A 16,964-nucleotide genomic window follows, 5' to 3' on the forward strand; every position below is an offset into this window, starting at 1 on the left:
AGAGAATAAACAGTTATCTCTATGCAGGAAATGTGGTTCAGGCAGTCCTGGAAACGAATACATAACTGGATTAGCGGGGTCTTTGAGAATCCTGAAAGAAGAGACAAGGGGACCTTACACATAATCAGAATGGGATAGTAGAACTGCAGGATGGTGCTCTATTCAGGGCAAGCTCAACAATGGATGGGATAGATGATAATTAAAAGAAAATTTATTTTATAATATATGTGTACAAAGCTTTCCTACAATAAATCTTTATCTTTCATTAGCGTTTCATGATAAGATTGACAAAACACTCCCTGTTTACTTCTGTGTTAAGAGGAAAATGGAATATCATTTGGTTGTATTTTCTCTACCTGGTAAATGTACAAAATGGCAGTTCTAATAGAATGACAGATTAAAGATGGAAATATAAATATATATATATATATATAAACAGTAAAACTTAGAATATTTCTATTGCATCAATACAACATTCCTGATTTGTGCTGATGCTAATCCACTGTAGTACCAAGAGAATATGTCACTATCAGAAGTGTAATCCTTTGATTGGTGTCAAAGTAATGCATTGTTTACCTGGATATTATATGCAGTTAGGAATATAAGTGTCTTCTTATACAGTTGGCCTGGACTATCATTTAATGGTGCTACTGAGGTAATATGTGAAGCTAATTAATGGATGATGAATTTGGTCACTTTCTCATTTTTATTTCTACAGTATTTTCCTGGTAATGGGATACTGTGAACAGGATCTTGCAAGTCTTTTAGAAAATATGCAGTCACCATTTTCAGAGGCTCAGGTAAATGTAGAACTGTCTCAGATATTCGAATACTTGTAGTAATTGTTTATTCAAATAACTTCACAGTCTAACTAGGTAAGAACTTTTCAATAAAAGCATCACTTTTCATTCTTTCTTTTGGTTCTTTTATGCTATTGTAGGGGCTAAAAATACCGTATAAAATTATACTTTTGTCTTTGTAAATGTTTAATACATTACCTCTTGGATTGCTTCCCTTTCTTTTTAGGTAAAATGTATAATTCTTCAATTATTGAAGGGGTTGCGATATCTACATGAAAACTTCATTATTCACAGGTGAGAGAATTGAGAGTCTAAGTGCCATAGATATACTACTGCTTCTAGTCTAAAACATCTGGCAGATGTAACATGCGCTTAAAAAAACAGCATCCTGATTATAAACAGAATCTGACATTTAATTCTATTGACTATTGTAGATTAATTACCAGGCGGCTAAATGGTGACTCTACTTCTCAATCCTCAGGCCCAGGTTCAAGTCCTATGTACTTCAGAGATGTGTAATATATCTCTAAATGGATTGGTTAGAAAATATCTAGTGTCCCTACCTGTGGACCAGGAGGTCCAGGTTCAACTCCCATGCGCTCCAGAGCTGTGTAATAATCTTTTTGAATGGGTTGACTCGAAAATACCTCAAAACTGCTTTCCGTCAGGAAGCTGGGCCAATTGGCCTAATATCTGTCTTAGAAAAATTACTAGAATCAATTATTAAGGTAGTTATAGCAGGATCATTGGAAAATTGTGATTAGGTGAAGCCAACATAATTTTGTAAAAGATAAATCATTTTTATGGAATATCAATTTTTTGAACAAGTAGTAAATATGAGGGATAAAGGGGCACTTGTTGATATGGTGTACTTGGACTTTGAAAATATGCTTGATAAGAAGCCATAATATCTTGTTCCTACACAAGCTGCCTATTGGGACTAGATTAACTTAGGATATCTGTTTGGCATGGACGAGTTGAATGGAAGGGTCTGTTTCCGTGCTGTACATCTCTATTACTCCATGGCTGTAAGGTAGGAGCATGTGATATAGCATATAACATTAGTGTAAATAAATACTTAGTTAACTAATAGGAAACAGGGTTAACGGCGTCATTTTTGAATTGGCAAGCTGTAACTTGTAGAATGTCTCAGAGATCAGTGTTGGGTTCTCACCATTTGCAGGAGAAAGTGAGAACTGCAGATGCTGGAGATCAGAGCTGAAAATGTGTTGCTGGAAAAGCGCAGCAGGTCAGGCAGCATCCAAGTAGCAGGAGAATCGACGTTTCGGGCATGAGCCCTTCTCCAGGATTCCTGAAGAAGGGCTCATGCCCGAAATGTCAATTCTCCTGCTCCTTGGATGCTGCCTGACCTGCTGCGCTTTTCCAGCAACACATTTTCAGCTCTCAACATTTGCAATCTGTAACAATGACCTGGATAAAGGGATTGAACGTACAGAGTCTAAATTTGTTGGTAACATCAAAGTACGAGAGTAAGTTGCCAAAAGAAGATAGACGGTCTGAAAAGGTATAAAGATAGATTAAGTAAATTGGCAGATGGAATATACTATAGGAAACTGTGAATGTGTTCATTTTGGCAGGAAGAATAGAAAAAAGCAGTAATTGAAATAGAGGGAATTTGCAGAACTTGGTGGTTCAGAGGGAATTAATTGTTCCTACATAAATTCCTAAGTTCTGTGTGATGTATATTTAAAACCAGAGTGCTGTCAGAAGTGGAGGATGAAGAAGTGTGTGTAGGGTTTTTCAGCTGTGCAGCTTGGAGGACTGATGTTGTAGTATGAGAATCACAAAATTTAGTATGCAGCTTCACCAAGTGATTAAGAAAGCGATAGGGTTGGGTTAGGATTACACCTACAGGCAACATGGTTCTCGGTGTAGCACATTTCCAAGCCAAGCATGACTCAGTTGTAGAAGTCTTGTCACTGTGTCATAATGTTGTGGGATTAAGTTCCACTCAGGTACTTGCTCAAATTTAAGGCTAACACTTCAGAGTAGTACTGGGGTGCAGATGTTCAGATAGGGCATTCAGTGAGACGAATCTGCACTTTCAGGTGAACGGAGAAGAATCCATGGAACCATTTTGAAGTAGAACATAAAGACATCTGCCCCCTCCTGGCTAATAATTCTTGATTTCCCTTTCTGTTCTATCCATTTTGAATTGATTCATTGACACATACTTTTTTAAAACTTTTCGGTGTTACACATCGCAGTAGTGATGTTGCCCCATTCAAATATTAAAGACTTGTGCTAGTTCTAAAATGAATTATTGAGGGGCACGTTTACTTGATTATTTGCACGGTTCCTCAGAAATGTCTGCCAAACCTTCTGCCAGTAATTTCTGTTGCTCAGCTCCACCATGTGAATAACCAACAAGCTTCCTGAATTCATACCACTAATCTGTGGTTATATTTATACAAATAGCTGACATAGCAGAACCTGAATTGATTGAACAACTGGAACATCTGCATTCCCCAGGCTTTATTTATTTATTTAAGGAAATACTTATTTCAATTGATGACTTTTTTTTCAAAAATATAATTCTAACTCTTATTGTATGAATAATTTTAATTGTTGATTAATACTGTTGTCCCTGCCTTCGAGCTGAACTGGGTCAGAAGTCAATTTGGTTTGCTCAGATTCAATGCTGCATGATCAACTTGCACCTCATCTACAGCTTTTGGATGAGCTTTCAAACATGTGACGTGTTGGTAACAAACATCTTTTTTTTTTGTAGAGACCTTAAGGTGTCTAACTTGTTAATGACCGATAAAGGGTGTGTTAAGATAGGTAAGATGTGCAACACTTTATTTATGCTCTCATTAGCTTTTGGTGTTATAAAATTAGGTCAGTTTAAATTGCTGATAAATTTCATTAAATGCAAATGTTTCAAATTTAAGATGGGATTTCTTCTGACAGCTTTGTGGAACCATTTTATAATAAGCTTTTGAAAACTGATGCAGTTTTTCATTTGTCAACTTTTTTTTACCCCAGTAGAATTATAGAGTCCTAGAGATGTACAGCACGGAAACCGACCCTTCGGTCCAACTTGTCCATGCTGACCACATATCCCAACCCAATCTAGTCACACCTACCAGCACTTGACCCATATCTCTCCAAACCTTTTCTATTCATATACCCATCCAGATACCTTTTAAATATTGCAATTGTACCAGCCTACACCACTTCCTCTGGCGGCCCATTCCATACACGTACCACCCTCTGGGTGAAATAGTTGCCCCTTAGGTCTCTTTTATATCTTTCACCTCTCAACCTAAACCTATGGTCTCTAGTTCTGGACTCCCCCACTCCAGGGAAAATACTTTGTCTATTTATCTTATCCATGCCCCGCATAATTTTATAAACCTCTAAAAGGTCACCCTCAGCCTCCAACCCTCCAGGGAAAACAGCCCCAGCCTGTTCAGCCTCTCCCTATAGCTCAAATCCTCCAACCCTGGCAACATCCTTGTGGATCTTTTCTGAACCCTTTTAAGTTTTACAACATCTTTCTGATCGGAAGGAGACCAGAATTACACATAATATTCCAACAGTGGCCTAACCAATGGCCTGTACAGCTGCAACATGACCTCCCAACTCCATACTCAATACTCTGACCAATAAAGGAAAGCATACCAAACACCTTCTCCACTATCCTATCTACCTGCAACTCTACTTTCAAGGAACTATGAACCTGCACTCCAAGATATCTTTGTTCAGCAACACTCCCTGGGACCTTACCACTAAGTGTATCAATCCTGCTAAGATTTGTTTTTCCAAAATGCAGCACCTCACATTTATCTAAATTGAATTCCATTTGCCACTCCTCAGTGCATTTGTCCATCTGATCAAGATCCTGCTGTACTCTTGAGGTAATCTTCTTCGCTGTCCACTCTACCTCCAATTTTGGTGTCATCTGCAAACTTGTTTACTTTACCTCTTATGCTCACATCCAAGTCATTTGTATAAATGATGAAAAGTAGTGGACCCAGCACCGATCCTTGTGGCACTCCATTGGTCATAGGCCTCCAGTCTGAAAAACAACCCTCCACCACCACCCTCTGTCTTCCAACTTCGAGCCAGTTATGTATCCAAATGGCTAGTTCTCCCTGTATTCCATGAGATCTAACCTTGCTAACCAGCCTCCCATGGGGAACCTTGTTGAACGCCTTACAGAAGTCCACACAGATCATGTCCACTGCACTGCCCTCATCAATCCTCTTTGTTCTTCAAAAAATTCAATCAAGTTTGTGTGACATGATTTCTCACGCACAAAGCCATGTTGACTATCTCTAATCAGTCCTTGCCTTTCCAAATACATGTACATCCTGTCCCTCAGGATTCCCTCCAACAGCTTGCCCGCCACCGATGTCAGGTTCTCTGGTCTGTGTTTAGGGATTTGGCATCCACACATTAACTGATCATTTATCTCTTGGCTATTTATGGAACCTTGTTGTGCACAGTATTGACTGCCAAAATTATGACTGCCCTTCAATAGTACCTATTTGGCTTTGAAACTGTTGGGATGCTTTGATGTTTATGAAAATGCAATATAAATACACATTCTTCTTTTGCCACCTTTGTACTGATTAGACACTACATTGCTTTCCTCTTCTAATTGTTTTAAGTATTATTTTTTCCAGCTGATTTTGGGTTGGCGCGTGCATATGGAGTGCCTCTGAAGCCTATGACTCCAAAAGTGGTAACATTATGGTAGGTTGGCTGACACAAGCTAATCTGTTTCCTGATGATTATGATATTTGATGCTAAGACCATAAGACATAGGAGTGGAAGTAAGGCCATTCGGCCCATCGAGTCCACTCCGCCATTCAATCATGGCTGATGCGCATTTCAGCTCCACTTACCAGCGTTCTCCCCGTAGCCCTTAATTCCTCTAGACAACAAGAATATATCAATCTCAGCCTTGAAGACATTTAGCGTCCCGGCTGCCACTGCACTCCGTGGCAATGAATTCCACAGACCCACCACTCTCTGGCTGAAGAAATGTCTCCACATTTCTGTTCTAAAATGACCCCCTCTAATTCTAAGGCTGTGTCCACAGGTCCTAGTCTCCTCGTCTAACGGAAACCATTTCCTAGCATCCACCTTTTCCAAGCCATGTATTATTTTGTACGTCTCTATTAAGTCTCCCCTTAATCTTCTAAACTCCAACGAATACAATCCCAGTATCCTCAGCCGTTCCTCATATGCTAGACCTGTCATTCCAGGGATCATCCGTGTGAATCTCCGCTGGACACGTTCCAGTGCCAGTATGTCCTTCCTGAGGTGTGGGGACCAAAACTGGACACAGTACTCCAAATGGGGCCTAACCAGAGCTTTATAAAGTTTTAGTAGTACATCTCTGCTTTTATATTCCAACCCTCTTGAGATAAGAGACAACATTGCATTCGCTTTCTTAATCACGGACTCAACCTGCATGTTTACCTTTAGAGAATCCTCGACTAGCACTCCCAGATCCCTTTGTGCTTTGCCTTTATTAATTTTCTCACCATTTAGAAAGTAGTCCATGCTTTTATTCTTTTTGCCAAAGTGCAAGACCTCGCACATGCTCACGTTAAATTCCATCAGCCATTTCCTGGACCACTCTCCCAACCTGTCTAGATCCTTCTGTACCCTCCCCACTTCCTCAGTACTACCTGCCTGTCCACCTAACTTCGTATCATCGGCAAACTTCGCTAGAATGCCCCCGGTTCCCTCATCCAAATCATTAATATATAATGCGAACAGCTGTGGCCCCAGCACCGAACCCTGCGGGACACCGCTCATCACCGGCTGCCATTCTGAAAAAGAACCTTTTATCCCAACTCTCTGCCTTCTGTTAGACAGCCAATCCTCAATCCATCCCAGCAGCTCACCTCGAACACCATGGGCCCTCACCTTGCTCAGCAGCCTCCCATGTGGCACCTTATCAAAGGCCTTTTGAAAGTCTAGATAGACCACATCCACTGGGTTTCCCTGGTCTAACCTACTTGTTACCTCTTCAAAAAATTCCAACAGGTTTGTCAGGCATGACCTCCCTTTACTAAATCCATGTTGACTTGTTCTAATCAGACTCTGCTCTTCCAAGAATTTAAAAACCTCATCCTTAATGATGGATTCTAGAATTTTACCAACAACCGAGGTTAAGCTGATTGGCCTATAATTTTCCATCTTTTGCCTTGATCCTTTCTTGAACAAGGGGGTTACAACAGCTATCTTCCAATCATCCGGGACCTTTCCTGACTCCAGTGACTCTTGAAAGATCTCAACCAATGCCTCCGCTATTTCCTCAGCCACCTCTCTCAGAACTCTAGGGTGTATCCCATCGGGGCCAGGAGATTTATCAATTTTAAGACTTTTTAACTTTTCTAGCACTATCTCTTTCGTAATGGCAACCATACTCAACTCAGCCCCGTGACACCCTTTAATTTTTGGGATATTACTCATGTCTTCCACTGTGAAAACTGACGCAAAGTACTTGTTAAGTTCTCCTGCTATTTCCTTATCTCCCATCGCTAGGCTTCCTGCATCAGTTTGAAGTGGCCCAATGTCTACTTTTGCCTGTCGTTTGTTTCTTATGTACTGAAAGAAACTTTTACTATTATTTCTAATATTACTGGCTAGCCTACCTTCATGTTTGATCCTCTCATTTCTTATTACACTCTTTGTTATCCTCTGTTTGCTTTTGTATCCTTCCCAATCTTCTGATTTCCCACTGTTCTTAGCCACTTTATAGGATCTCTCTTTTTCTTTAATACATTTCCTGACTTCCTTTGTCAGCCAAGGTTGTCTAATCCCTCCCCGGTTAATCTTTCTTTTCTTGGGAATGAACCTCTGTACAGTGTCCTCAATTATACCTACAAACTCCTGCCATTTTTGCTCTACTGTCTTCCCGGTTAGCCTCTGCTTCCGGTCTATTTTAGTCAGTTCCTCTCTCATGCCCTCATAATTACCTTTATTCAACTGTAACACCATTACATCCGATTTTGCCTTCTCCCTTTCAAACTCCAGACTGAACTCTACCATATTATGGTCGCTACTTCCTAAGGGTTCCCTTACTTTAAGATCTTTTATAGAGTCTGGTTCATTGCAAAGCACTAGGTCCAGAATAGCCTGCTCTCTTGTGGGCTCCATGACAAGCTGTTCCAAAAAGCCATCCTGTAAGCATTCCATGAATTCCCTTTCTTTCGATCCACTAGCAACATTATTTACCCAGTCCACCTGCATATTGAAGTCTCCCATGATCAATGTAACCTTGCCTTTCTGACATGCCTTCTCTATTTCCCGGTACATGTTGCGTCCCTGGTCCTGACCACTGTTAGGAGGTCTATACACAACTCCAATTATGTTTTTTTTGCCTTTGTGGTTCCTCAATTCCACCCACACAGACTCCACATCATCCGACGCTATGTCATTCAATACCATAGATTTAATTTTATTCTTAACTAACAACGCAACCCCACCCCCTCTGCCCACCTCTCTGTCTTTTCGATAAGTTGAAAAACCATGGAGGTTTAACTGCCAGTCCTGACCCCCCTGTAACCAAGTCTCTGTGGTGCCTACTACATCATAATCATTCACTATTATCTGTGCCATTAGTTCATCAGCTTTGTTATGAATGCTACGAGCATTCAGGTAAAGTGCCTTAATGCTAACTTCCTTATCATTAGAGATGTTGGAAGTCATATGTCCTAAGTTATCCTTGCTTTTTTCTGCATTCTCAGTCTGCCTCAATTTTAAATCCGCCTGGATACATGCTATCCTGCTGCTTATCTTTCCATTTACCTCCATACTCCCTGTTGCTTTCACTTTCCCTTCCCCCCAACTCAGAAGTTTAAAGTCCTACTGACCACCCTATTTATCCTCTTCGCTAGAACATTGGTACCTGATCGGTTCAGGTGGAGACTGTCCCAACAGTACAGATCCCCCCTGTTCCAAAACTGATGCCAATGCCCCATGAAGTGGAATCCCTCTTTCCCACACCAATCCCAATCCCTAAGGTGGCACGCATCTTGGATACTTCAACACTTCAAGCAGCATAATCCTGCCATCAGCATGAAAGATCTCTGAGAGGTTTTCTTGGCCTATTGTTGCAAGTGTTATGGTTTGAATGTTCATCCTCACAGCAGCACTATCAGTAATTAGTCAAAGAAACTAAATGGACAATTTGTCAATCAGAATCCACAGACTTGTAGCAATATTACACTTCCATGTTTGCAACTTCTGCCATGTTCCAGTTGCAATTATTTTACAAAACCAAAGACCCCATGACTTATTTTGCCTATTTTGACTTGTGAAGTGTTTAAAAATAGAAGATGCTTGTGAATATTTGGGAGCTCTGAAATTCTGATTGAATATTGCATGCTTTGTTCTTAGGTACAGAGCTCCAGAACTACTATTAGGAACAAAGACTCAGACTACAGCTATTGATATGTGGTAGGTATCTTATTTAGTGTAAGATAAGCAATATAATACCATGGAAATTATCAGTAAATGAGCAGCATCTGTGGCAAACAAGGTATTCTTTTACTGGGCCTTACTCCGACTTTTGTTTGTTGCAAACCTTGTTGCAGATTTTCTCATAATTTGTTCTTTTTGTTGTTTGTAGGGCAGTGGGTTGTATTCTTGCAGAACTGCTGGCTCACAAACCTTTGCTTCCTGGAAGCTCTGAGATCCATCAGATTGATCTGATCGTTCAGTTATTAGGGACTCCGAATGAGAATATATGGCCAGTAAGTCTTGGTGTGAACTCATCAGAGATTTGCCACCTCACTGTAAAAATGTTTTAATAACATTTATTAAGATACAGTGAATACTGTAGAGCATAACTCTCTAAGTGTGGTAAGTTACAGCTTGAAAGTGTAATTTCAACTTGTTAGCTTTTAAGTCATTCTTCCCTCGTATAAAGTCAAGGCTTTGTTAGAAAATTCAGATACAAGCATCTCTTGTACTAGTGATCATTCTGACTAATTACATGCAATGGGGGTATGGAGGTTTAAAGATCTTGTCTCTGTATCATAGATGACATAAAAACAAAGTATAAAAGCAAAAAATAACTCAACACGTGAGGCAGCATCTGTGGACAGAAACAGAGTTAATGTTTCAGGTTTATGACCTTTCATCAGAACTAAAATTGGAAAGGCAACAGTTTTAAGCTGAGGGAAGATGGGGCGGGGGGAGGAAGAATGCATCAAGGTATGAAGCAGGAGTAGGTCATTCAGCCCCTTGAACTAGCTCCGACTTTCAATAAAGTCAGGGTCAATCTATTTGTGTTCCAAATGCCACATTTCTATCTTTGCCTAACAACCTTTTGATTCCCTTGCCTAACAAGAATCTATCTACCTCTGCTTTTAAAAAAAATTAATGATTCTACCTTCACTGCTTTCTGAGACAGAGTTCCTAACGTGGTACAACCCTCTGAGAGAAAAGTATTCACGTCTGAGTCTTATAAAAGTGACTCTTAATTTTAGCACAGTGCCTCTAGTTCTGGACTTACCAACAAGAAGAAACATCCTTTTCACATCCACCTTAGGCCCACCCTTTGAAGACTTATTAAAGACTTAAAATGAAATGAAGTTGCAGCTTCCAGGCCATCATTGTTGAAGGTGTGTCCCTGTAAAGGACGACTTGTGGCTGCAGCTAGCACAATCTTGCAGTTGTGTCCACAGAGAGAGAGAGAGAGGTATAGAGAGACACACAGAGGAAGTGGAGTGAAAATTTATAGCAAGAATGGTGGCCCTTTTTGGAATTTTGCTGGTATCCAGCTCATCCAAGATTCAGTCATCATGTGATGCCTGACTGCCAACTGAAAGATTCAAGTCAGCATTTGTGCTGTAATCTTAATGGCACATTAAGGGGTATAATTGGCTTTCCACCAATGTGTGCAAGTAGCCATTGCCTGCCAAATTGACATGTTTCTAGAAGTTTCCTTAAAGTGGGAACATTCCATATTATCTGCTGGTGGTGGGAAATTGCAGGCCATCCACCTCCATGATCAGTAAAATCTTTGGCCCTTTAACTCTGTTTCTCTCTCAGATGATCCTACATCTGCTGACTTAATTGCAAGAATTTGTGCTATTATTTCAAGATTTTCAGCAACTGCACTATTTTTCTACATTATCATTTAAAGTAGGTTTGAATGTAGCTACTAGTTTTTTAAAAAAAATAAAAGTTACTTTTCCACATATTGAAGTCTGTTCAACCTTTCATTTCTGTGCTTCTGCTCTAAGATTTCCTTTTTGTCTAGTTTTGGGAGTATTTCCCTGATTAAGTGGTCATGTAGATGTTAACACACTGCTTTTGATACTCCTCCCATTTTGTTGAATTGCTATTTGTCTGTATTTATGATGTGCTCTAGGGTTTCTCCAACTTGCCGTTAGTGGGTCAGTACACTCTGAGAAAACAGCCTTACAATAACCTGAAGCACAAATTTCCATGGCTGTCAGAAGCCGGTCTCCGACTTCTCAACTTCCTCTTCATGTATGATCCAAAAAAGAGGTATTCCAACATCTCTTTTATATATGGTGATGGATTTTTTTTTGTGTCCTGATGGAAATAGGGTATTTGGGGAAGTTAGTGCTTCCATGTATTATATCACTATTTTTGTTGAGATAGCACAGCAAAAGAAGATTAGACTACATAGTTCAGCATAGGGTCAGGTCGGAATATTGGTTGATATTGGATTACATGTCCTGGTCTAAAAGTATTTTACTCTTTACGACAAAAGTTACTACGAAACTTCCAGTTGTAACACCTATCCTTTAGAAATTTTCAACTGATATGATGTTGAAATAAATATTTTTGTCACAGTAATAAACCAATATAAATGCTGTAATAAATACTTTATTATCACATTTATGGTATTTGATGAATTTAAAATAATATTACTTTTGACCTTTTAGTATTACTGTAGTATTAACACCACTACGAACAAAAATAAACTTTTAGTCTGCTGCTATAAATGTGAAGGTTGGGATCGTTGTTTCATTGTAACAGAAAATTCAATGCGATTCATCTTGTCCCATAAAGCCCACTTGATCCTGAATATAACCATGTGAATTTTATCTTGGATATCCACCATCTCTGTATCTGAGGATGTTTGTTTTTTGGTTTGGGCTTTTAGTCTGGGTTGAGTTTGTTGATGAAGATCATTGCGTCTCATACATGTTTGTTTTTAACATTTTTCCCAATGTTCTTTCACTGGTCAAACTGCTGCAAAGTTACCCTAAGCATGCATTTCTGTTTGCTGGGTTGTTGATTATTCAGCAACTTGAATAAGTAATTGTGAAATGAAGATAGAATTTTACAAAGCATTGTGCAGATCTGCAGGATTGTGCATGTGTATTTTATAGCACTGTGCTTGTGTGTTTAGCATGTGATACAAGATGACGGATACTATTCTATGTTTAGGGCAACAGCAGAGGACAGTCTGGAGAGTTCCTATTTTAAAGAAAAGCCATTACGTAAGTAATTTCAGACATCTTTTGCATTTTCTTTTTATCATATAAAAACACTACAGACTTCATTCTGAATATGCTCATTCCTTTTGCAGAAATTATAGGTATCTCAGTGGATCTTGTATAGACTAGATTAAATTCCCTACAGTGTGGAAACAGGCCCTTCGGCCCAACCAGTCCACACTGATCCTCTGAAAAGTAACCCACCCAGACCCATTTCCCTCTGACTAATGCACCTAACACTATGGGCAATTTAGCATGGCCAGTTCACCAGACCTGCACATCTTTGTACTGTGGAGGAAACCGGAGCACCTGGAGGAAACCCACGCAGACATGGGGAGAATGTGCAAACTCCACACAGACAATCACCCAAGCCTGGAATCTAACCTGGGACCCTGGTGCTGTGAGGCAGCAGTGCTAACCACTGAGCCACTGTTCCTTTTGAGTTGTGAGGTAACAAGCAACAAGTCATTGCTTTTGATGGGCTGTCTAGATCTCCCCTTGCTCCTGTCCAGATTTTCAAAGTTTCAAACCCAGCTTCCTTGTTGAAAAACAGCAATATTTAGCAGTGAGGGAATTGAAATGTTAAATGCAAAATTACTGTTCCAGATTGACTAATACTGCATCCTTCATTCCTGATGAAGGGCTTTTGCCCAAAACGTCGATTTTCCTGCTCCTCGGTTGCTGCCTGACCTGTTGTGCTTTTCCAGCACCACTCTAATCTAATACTGCATCAGGTCATTAGCGAGTAAAATCAGAGTGTATGCATGTGAATATTTGGTTTCTAAAGGCCTGTTTCTTTATATATGCTGTTAGAGCTAGCTATTAATATGCTATTATTGTTCTTTTAATCAACTTGTTCAAAAATTTAATAAAGACTGTCATGACTGCTCAGGCCTAATTTACCAACTAGATTTGGGGTTCTTATTTAAGGTGGGTACTGTCAGCTATTGTATTGATTCCCCACCACAATCTCAAAACATTTTTAAAGAGAATGGCTTAGTGTTGGAGCAGCAACACTGTTAACAAGCGGCAGGTGACTTTTTTTTAAATCAGCAAATTAATTTACTTAAAGAGCTTATCATAATCTCATTTCCATACTAACTGGGATTTCCAGTCAGTAATATGGGCACAATAACCTTGTGGGTGGCACAGTGGCTCAGTTGTTGGCACTGCTGCCTCAGTGTCAGGAACCCAGGTTCAATTGCCTATGTGAAGTTTGCACATTCTCCTCGTGTCTGCGTGCGTTTCCTCTGGTTACTTTGATTTCCTTCCACGGTCCAAAGATGTGCAGATTAGGTGAATTGGCCATGCTAAATAGCCCACAGTGTTAGGTGCAATAATTAGAGGGAAATGGGTCTGGGTGGGTTACTGTTCGGAGGATCAGTGTGGACTTGTCAGGCTGAAGGGCCTGTTTCTACACTGTAGGGAACTTAATGTAAAAGAAAAATCCAATCATGTGTTTAGAATGGGGGACATAGTAGCTCTGATTCTTTGTGCAAGGACCTATCTCACCACTGCGTATGTAAGGACCACTGGGCCATGCCTGGAGGGCTTCCTCTCCAGGATCAGGCAGGGCAGCTGTAGCCTTCTTTTTAAAAAAAAAACAAGAAGTTAACTTCTCCTCTCGTGCTCCATAGCTGGCAGGCTACATCCTATCCAAGGGGCTGCTAATCCAAACGATTAGCCCTCTAGCATCATGAGCCCCCCCACACTCACCTTAATTAGACGGTGAGGCCACTCTGTTCTTTAATTGTCTCCCCTTTTCAAAGTAGTAGTGGGCATATATGTAACACATGTCAGGTTCTTGACCCTGAATGAAAATTTAGCTTAGTATAATATAGACATGCTTTAAAATAATGCAAGGATGGGGCAGGGTAGACACAAGTAGGTCTGTATTCCATTGTTGTAGAATCTAGAGAGAGCAACCATAGACGTGAGCTGAAGTGCAAGAGATAAAGAAGAGAGTTTGGTGAGTGGTGAAGCTGTGGTAACACTTCCAGAGTTGAAGCAGAAACTTTTGTTAATATTTAAGTTAATATTGGATAGCTGGATATGGAAACATAACTGATGCTAATCACAGTTTCTTAGTAAGCTAATTAGCCAGTTTCACGATTGTAACTGGACGGTTGATTGAAGGGATAGTTCCATAATTCTACTTTAATCTCAATCTCACATTAGAAAAAGTAGTTTCTGAAAGGTACAATCACATCTGAAAATGAATGGGAGTAACTGTCACTGACCAGCAGAAAATCCTACATATTTAGCCCTTGGTGTTCAAACAAAAATGCCAGATTTAAAAGTACACAGCTGCAGAAACACCATCATTGACATTTCAATGCAGCACTTTTGAGTTCTGGGAGTAGGTTGAACAGGATCTTGACGAGGGCAATTAGGGATTGGTAGGAAGTGTTACCTTAGCTGGCAACACAATTATTTAATTTTTTAATGGCAACTTCATGCCTTCCCATCTATTTCAATAAAGAATCATTGAAGGACAGTCAGGTATAGGAAAGATTTTGGAGAAAGAGTAACTTAGACTGTAGCTTCCTGATATTCTTGTCATTACAAGTAGGGACCGTTGCAAAATGAGTTCAACATCTTGAAATGCCTTTTCAACATTAAGTGTGGTAAGTGTCAGGTTTGAATTGCCAAATTCACTACTGTTCAGGACAGAATGGAAAAAAGAGAGAAAAAGATTGAAATTCAGGGAGGTGCTATTTGATCTATTATGAACTAAACCAAAACTATTTCTCTTAAGCATGTGAACCAGAGCTGATGCCTACCTTCCCCCATCATCGTAACAAGCGGGCAGCTTCTAGCATGGACAATCAACAAAAACGTGTGAAAGTGTAATGTAAGGAACCTGCTGAAACAGTCGCAGGTACAGGGCTGATTTTTGCATTGACATGCAGTAGTTTTGTCTTTTGTTGGGTCTATTGTTTTCTGTCTGCATTGCAGTATTTTGAATGCAAGTAATATGGCATCTGTTGCTGTAGTCCCATTCTAAACATTCGTTTTTTTTTAAAAAACGTTCTCTGAATCGGATGTCTCTCTCATTGTTTGGTTTCAAATTTCACAGATCCCATTCCTTATTTTTCCCCTCGAACTGAATTGTATTTATCAATCGGTAGCTCATTTTTAAAAAGCATTCAAATAAAATGATCGATTGCACTATTAAGAATTAACCTTTCTTTGATAATGTGCATATTTTCCACTAGTCTATGACTTGATTTTTATTTTACTCATTTGATTTTAGATAGTAATTAAATGCAAGTTTATTTATAATCAAGAAAAGTCTGATGGCTGGTTTTTGCTTGCAGTAGTTTTACTGTTCTTCTACTTTTCAAATTTTGTGCCAACTTCTGTGCAAATCTTTCATATACTATTATAGATTACATATCTAAATAGTACATCAAAACTTTATTTTCTATGTGAAGATATTAGAGCATTATAACATTTGACTAAAAGCTTACTACTGCAATAACTTAGTGTCTATAATTATCGATCTGAAGTAAATTATCAAAATATTGTAATTTTTAAATTCTATATATTATTTATTCTTTTATTCAGATTATTATTCAAGGGACAAGGAAGAATGTGCTTTATTTGATGGTAACTGGGTTGAAGTGACTCTTGCTATGAGCAACCTAAGGAAATGATCTAGCGAAAATCAGTGCTCGGAATTGAATGTGATCTAATGGAGAAAAAATTAATCAAGGATGTGACTGTATCCAAAACATGGTGGGGGGAAGAAAAAGAAACATTTATACGAACAAATAAAAGACTTTAAAAAACTTCATTGTTGTATAAAATTAATCCACAATCTTTTAAACTTTGCTATTCTGTTGCCTGACAAAGTCCACAAACTGAACAATTTGCCAACGTTTTGTTTGACTACATTGTCATGAGGTGATTACGTTGAAAACTATGCTGTGTCTGGATGTAACATTTTTGAAAAGTAATTTTAGGATATTTTTGTATATGTAATGTTACAGAATGTTTTGATCAGAACTTAATAAATCTGCTATATGCTTAAAAATGCATTTTGCTTGTCATTTTTCTACATGTTGTGGCATTCATTTCTATAATTTGTTTAGCAAGACTTGAGGAATATTCAGCATCATATTTGAGGACAATACTATAAAAGTTGCTGAAATCTATTACTTACTTAACAGGGATCAACAGAATATGATAACCTTGATTCAGTCTTGAGCCAAAAAGCAGAAGTGACAGAACAGTCCTAATAATGTTTCTGCTCTTAAATTTGATTGGTCATATCAGAAGTTAATATGGATTTGGGGACGATGATGTCAGATTTATTTGAAAACATTACCAAAAACTTTGAAAATCCTAATGTACCCATCTACACACCAGAGGTTAGTAAGCAAAATTAAAGTATGTGAGATTCAAGTAACATATTAGCACAGTTTTTAAGGATTGCTTAATAGGTGGAAAGCAGAGAGAGTAGGAATAAATGAGTCATTCAGGTTGGCAGGCTCTGACCAGTGGAGTGTTGCAAGGATCAGTACCCACTCAGACTGGAGGCCTGTGACCAGTGGAGTGCCACAAGGATCGGTGCTGGGCCCTCTACTTTTTGTCATTTACATAAATGATTTGGGTGCGAGCATAAGAGGTACAGTTAGTAAGTTTGCAGATGACACCAAAATTGGAGGTGTAGTGGACAGTGAAGAGG

The 16,964-nt window shown here is 39.2% G+C and overlaps 1 protein-coding gene across 2 annotated transcripts in view; it reads left to right on the plus strand.

Annotated features, from left to right (window-relative positions):
- Nucleotides 1–16,310, plus strand: part of cdk10 (cyclin dependent kinase 10) — a 41,064-nt gene extending 24,754 nt beyond the window's left edge. For both annotated transcript variants that reach the window (XM_072595969.1, XM_072595970.1), the window contains 10 exons: nucleotides 719–800; nucleotides 1,027–1,094; nucleotides 3,553–3,605; nucleotides 5,456–5,525; nucleotides 9,189–9,248; nucleotides 9,421–9,544; nucleotides 11,170–11,309; nucleotides 12,222–12,274; nucleotides 15,030–15,152; nucleotides 15,842–16,310. In XM_072595969.1, coding sequence (XP_072452070.1) covers nucleotides 719–800; nucleotides 1,027–1,094; nucleotides 3,553–3,605; nucleotides 5,456–5,525; nucleotides 9,189–9,248; nucleotides 9,421–9,544; nucleotides 11,170–11,309; nucleotides 12,222–12,274; nucleotides 15,030–15,124 — 745 coding nt within the window. In that variant the 3' untranslated portion in view covers nucleotides 15,125–15,152; nucleotides 15,842–16,310. The remainder of the gene's footprint in view (nucleotides 1–718; nucleotides 801–1,026; nucleotides 1,095–3,552; nucleotides 3,606–5,455; nucleotides 5,526–9,188; nucleotides 9,249–9,420; nucleotides 9,545–11,169; nucleotides 11,310–12,221; nucleotides 12,275–15,029; nucleotides 15,153–15,841) is intronic.
- The last annotated feature ends 654 nt before the right edge of the window (nucleotides 16,311–16,964 follow it).

The sequence above is a fragment of the Chiloscyllium punctatum genome, chromosome 26 (genome assembly GCF_047496795.1).
Source record: "Chiloscyllium punctatum isolate Juve2018m chromosome 26, sChiPun1.3, whole genome shotgun sequence".
Taxonomy (NCBI): domain Eukaryota; kingdom Metazoa; phylum Chordata; class Chondrichthyes; order Orectolobiformes; family Hemiscylliidae; genus Chiloscyllium; species Chiloscyllium punctatum.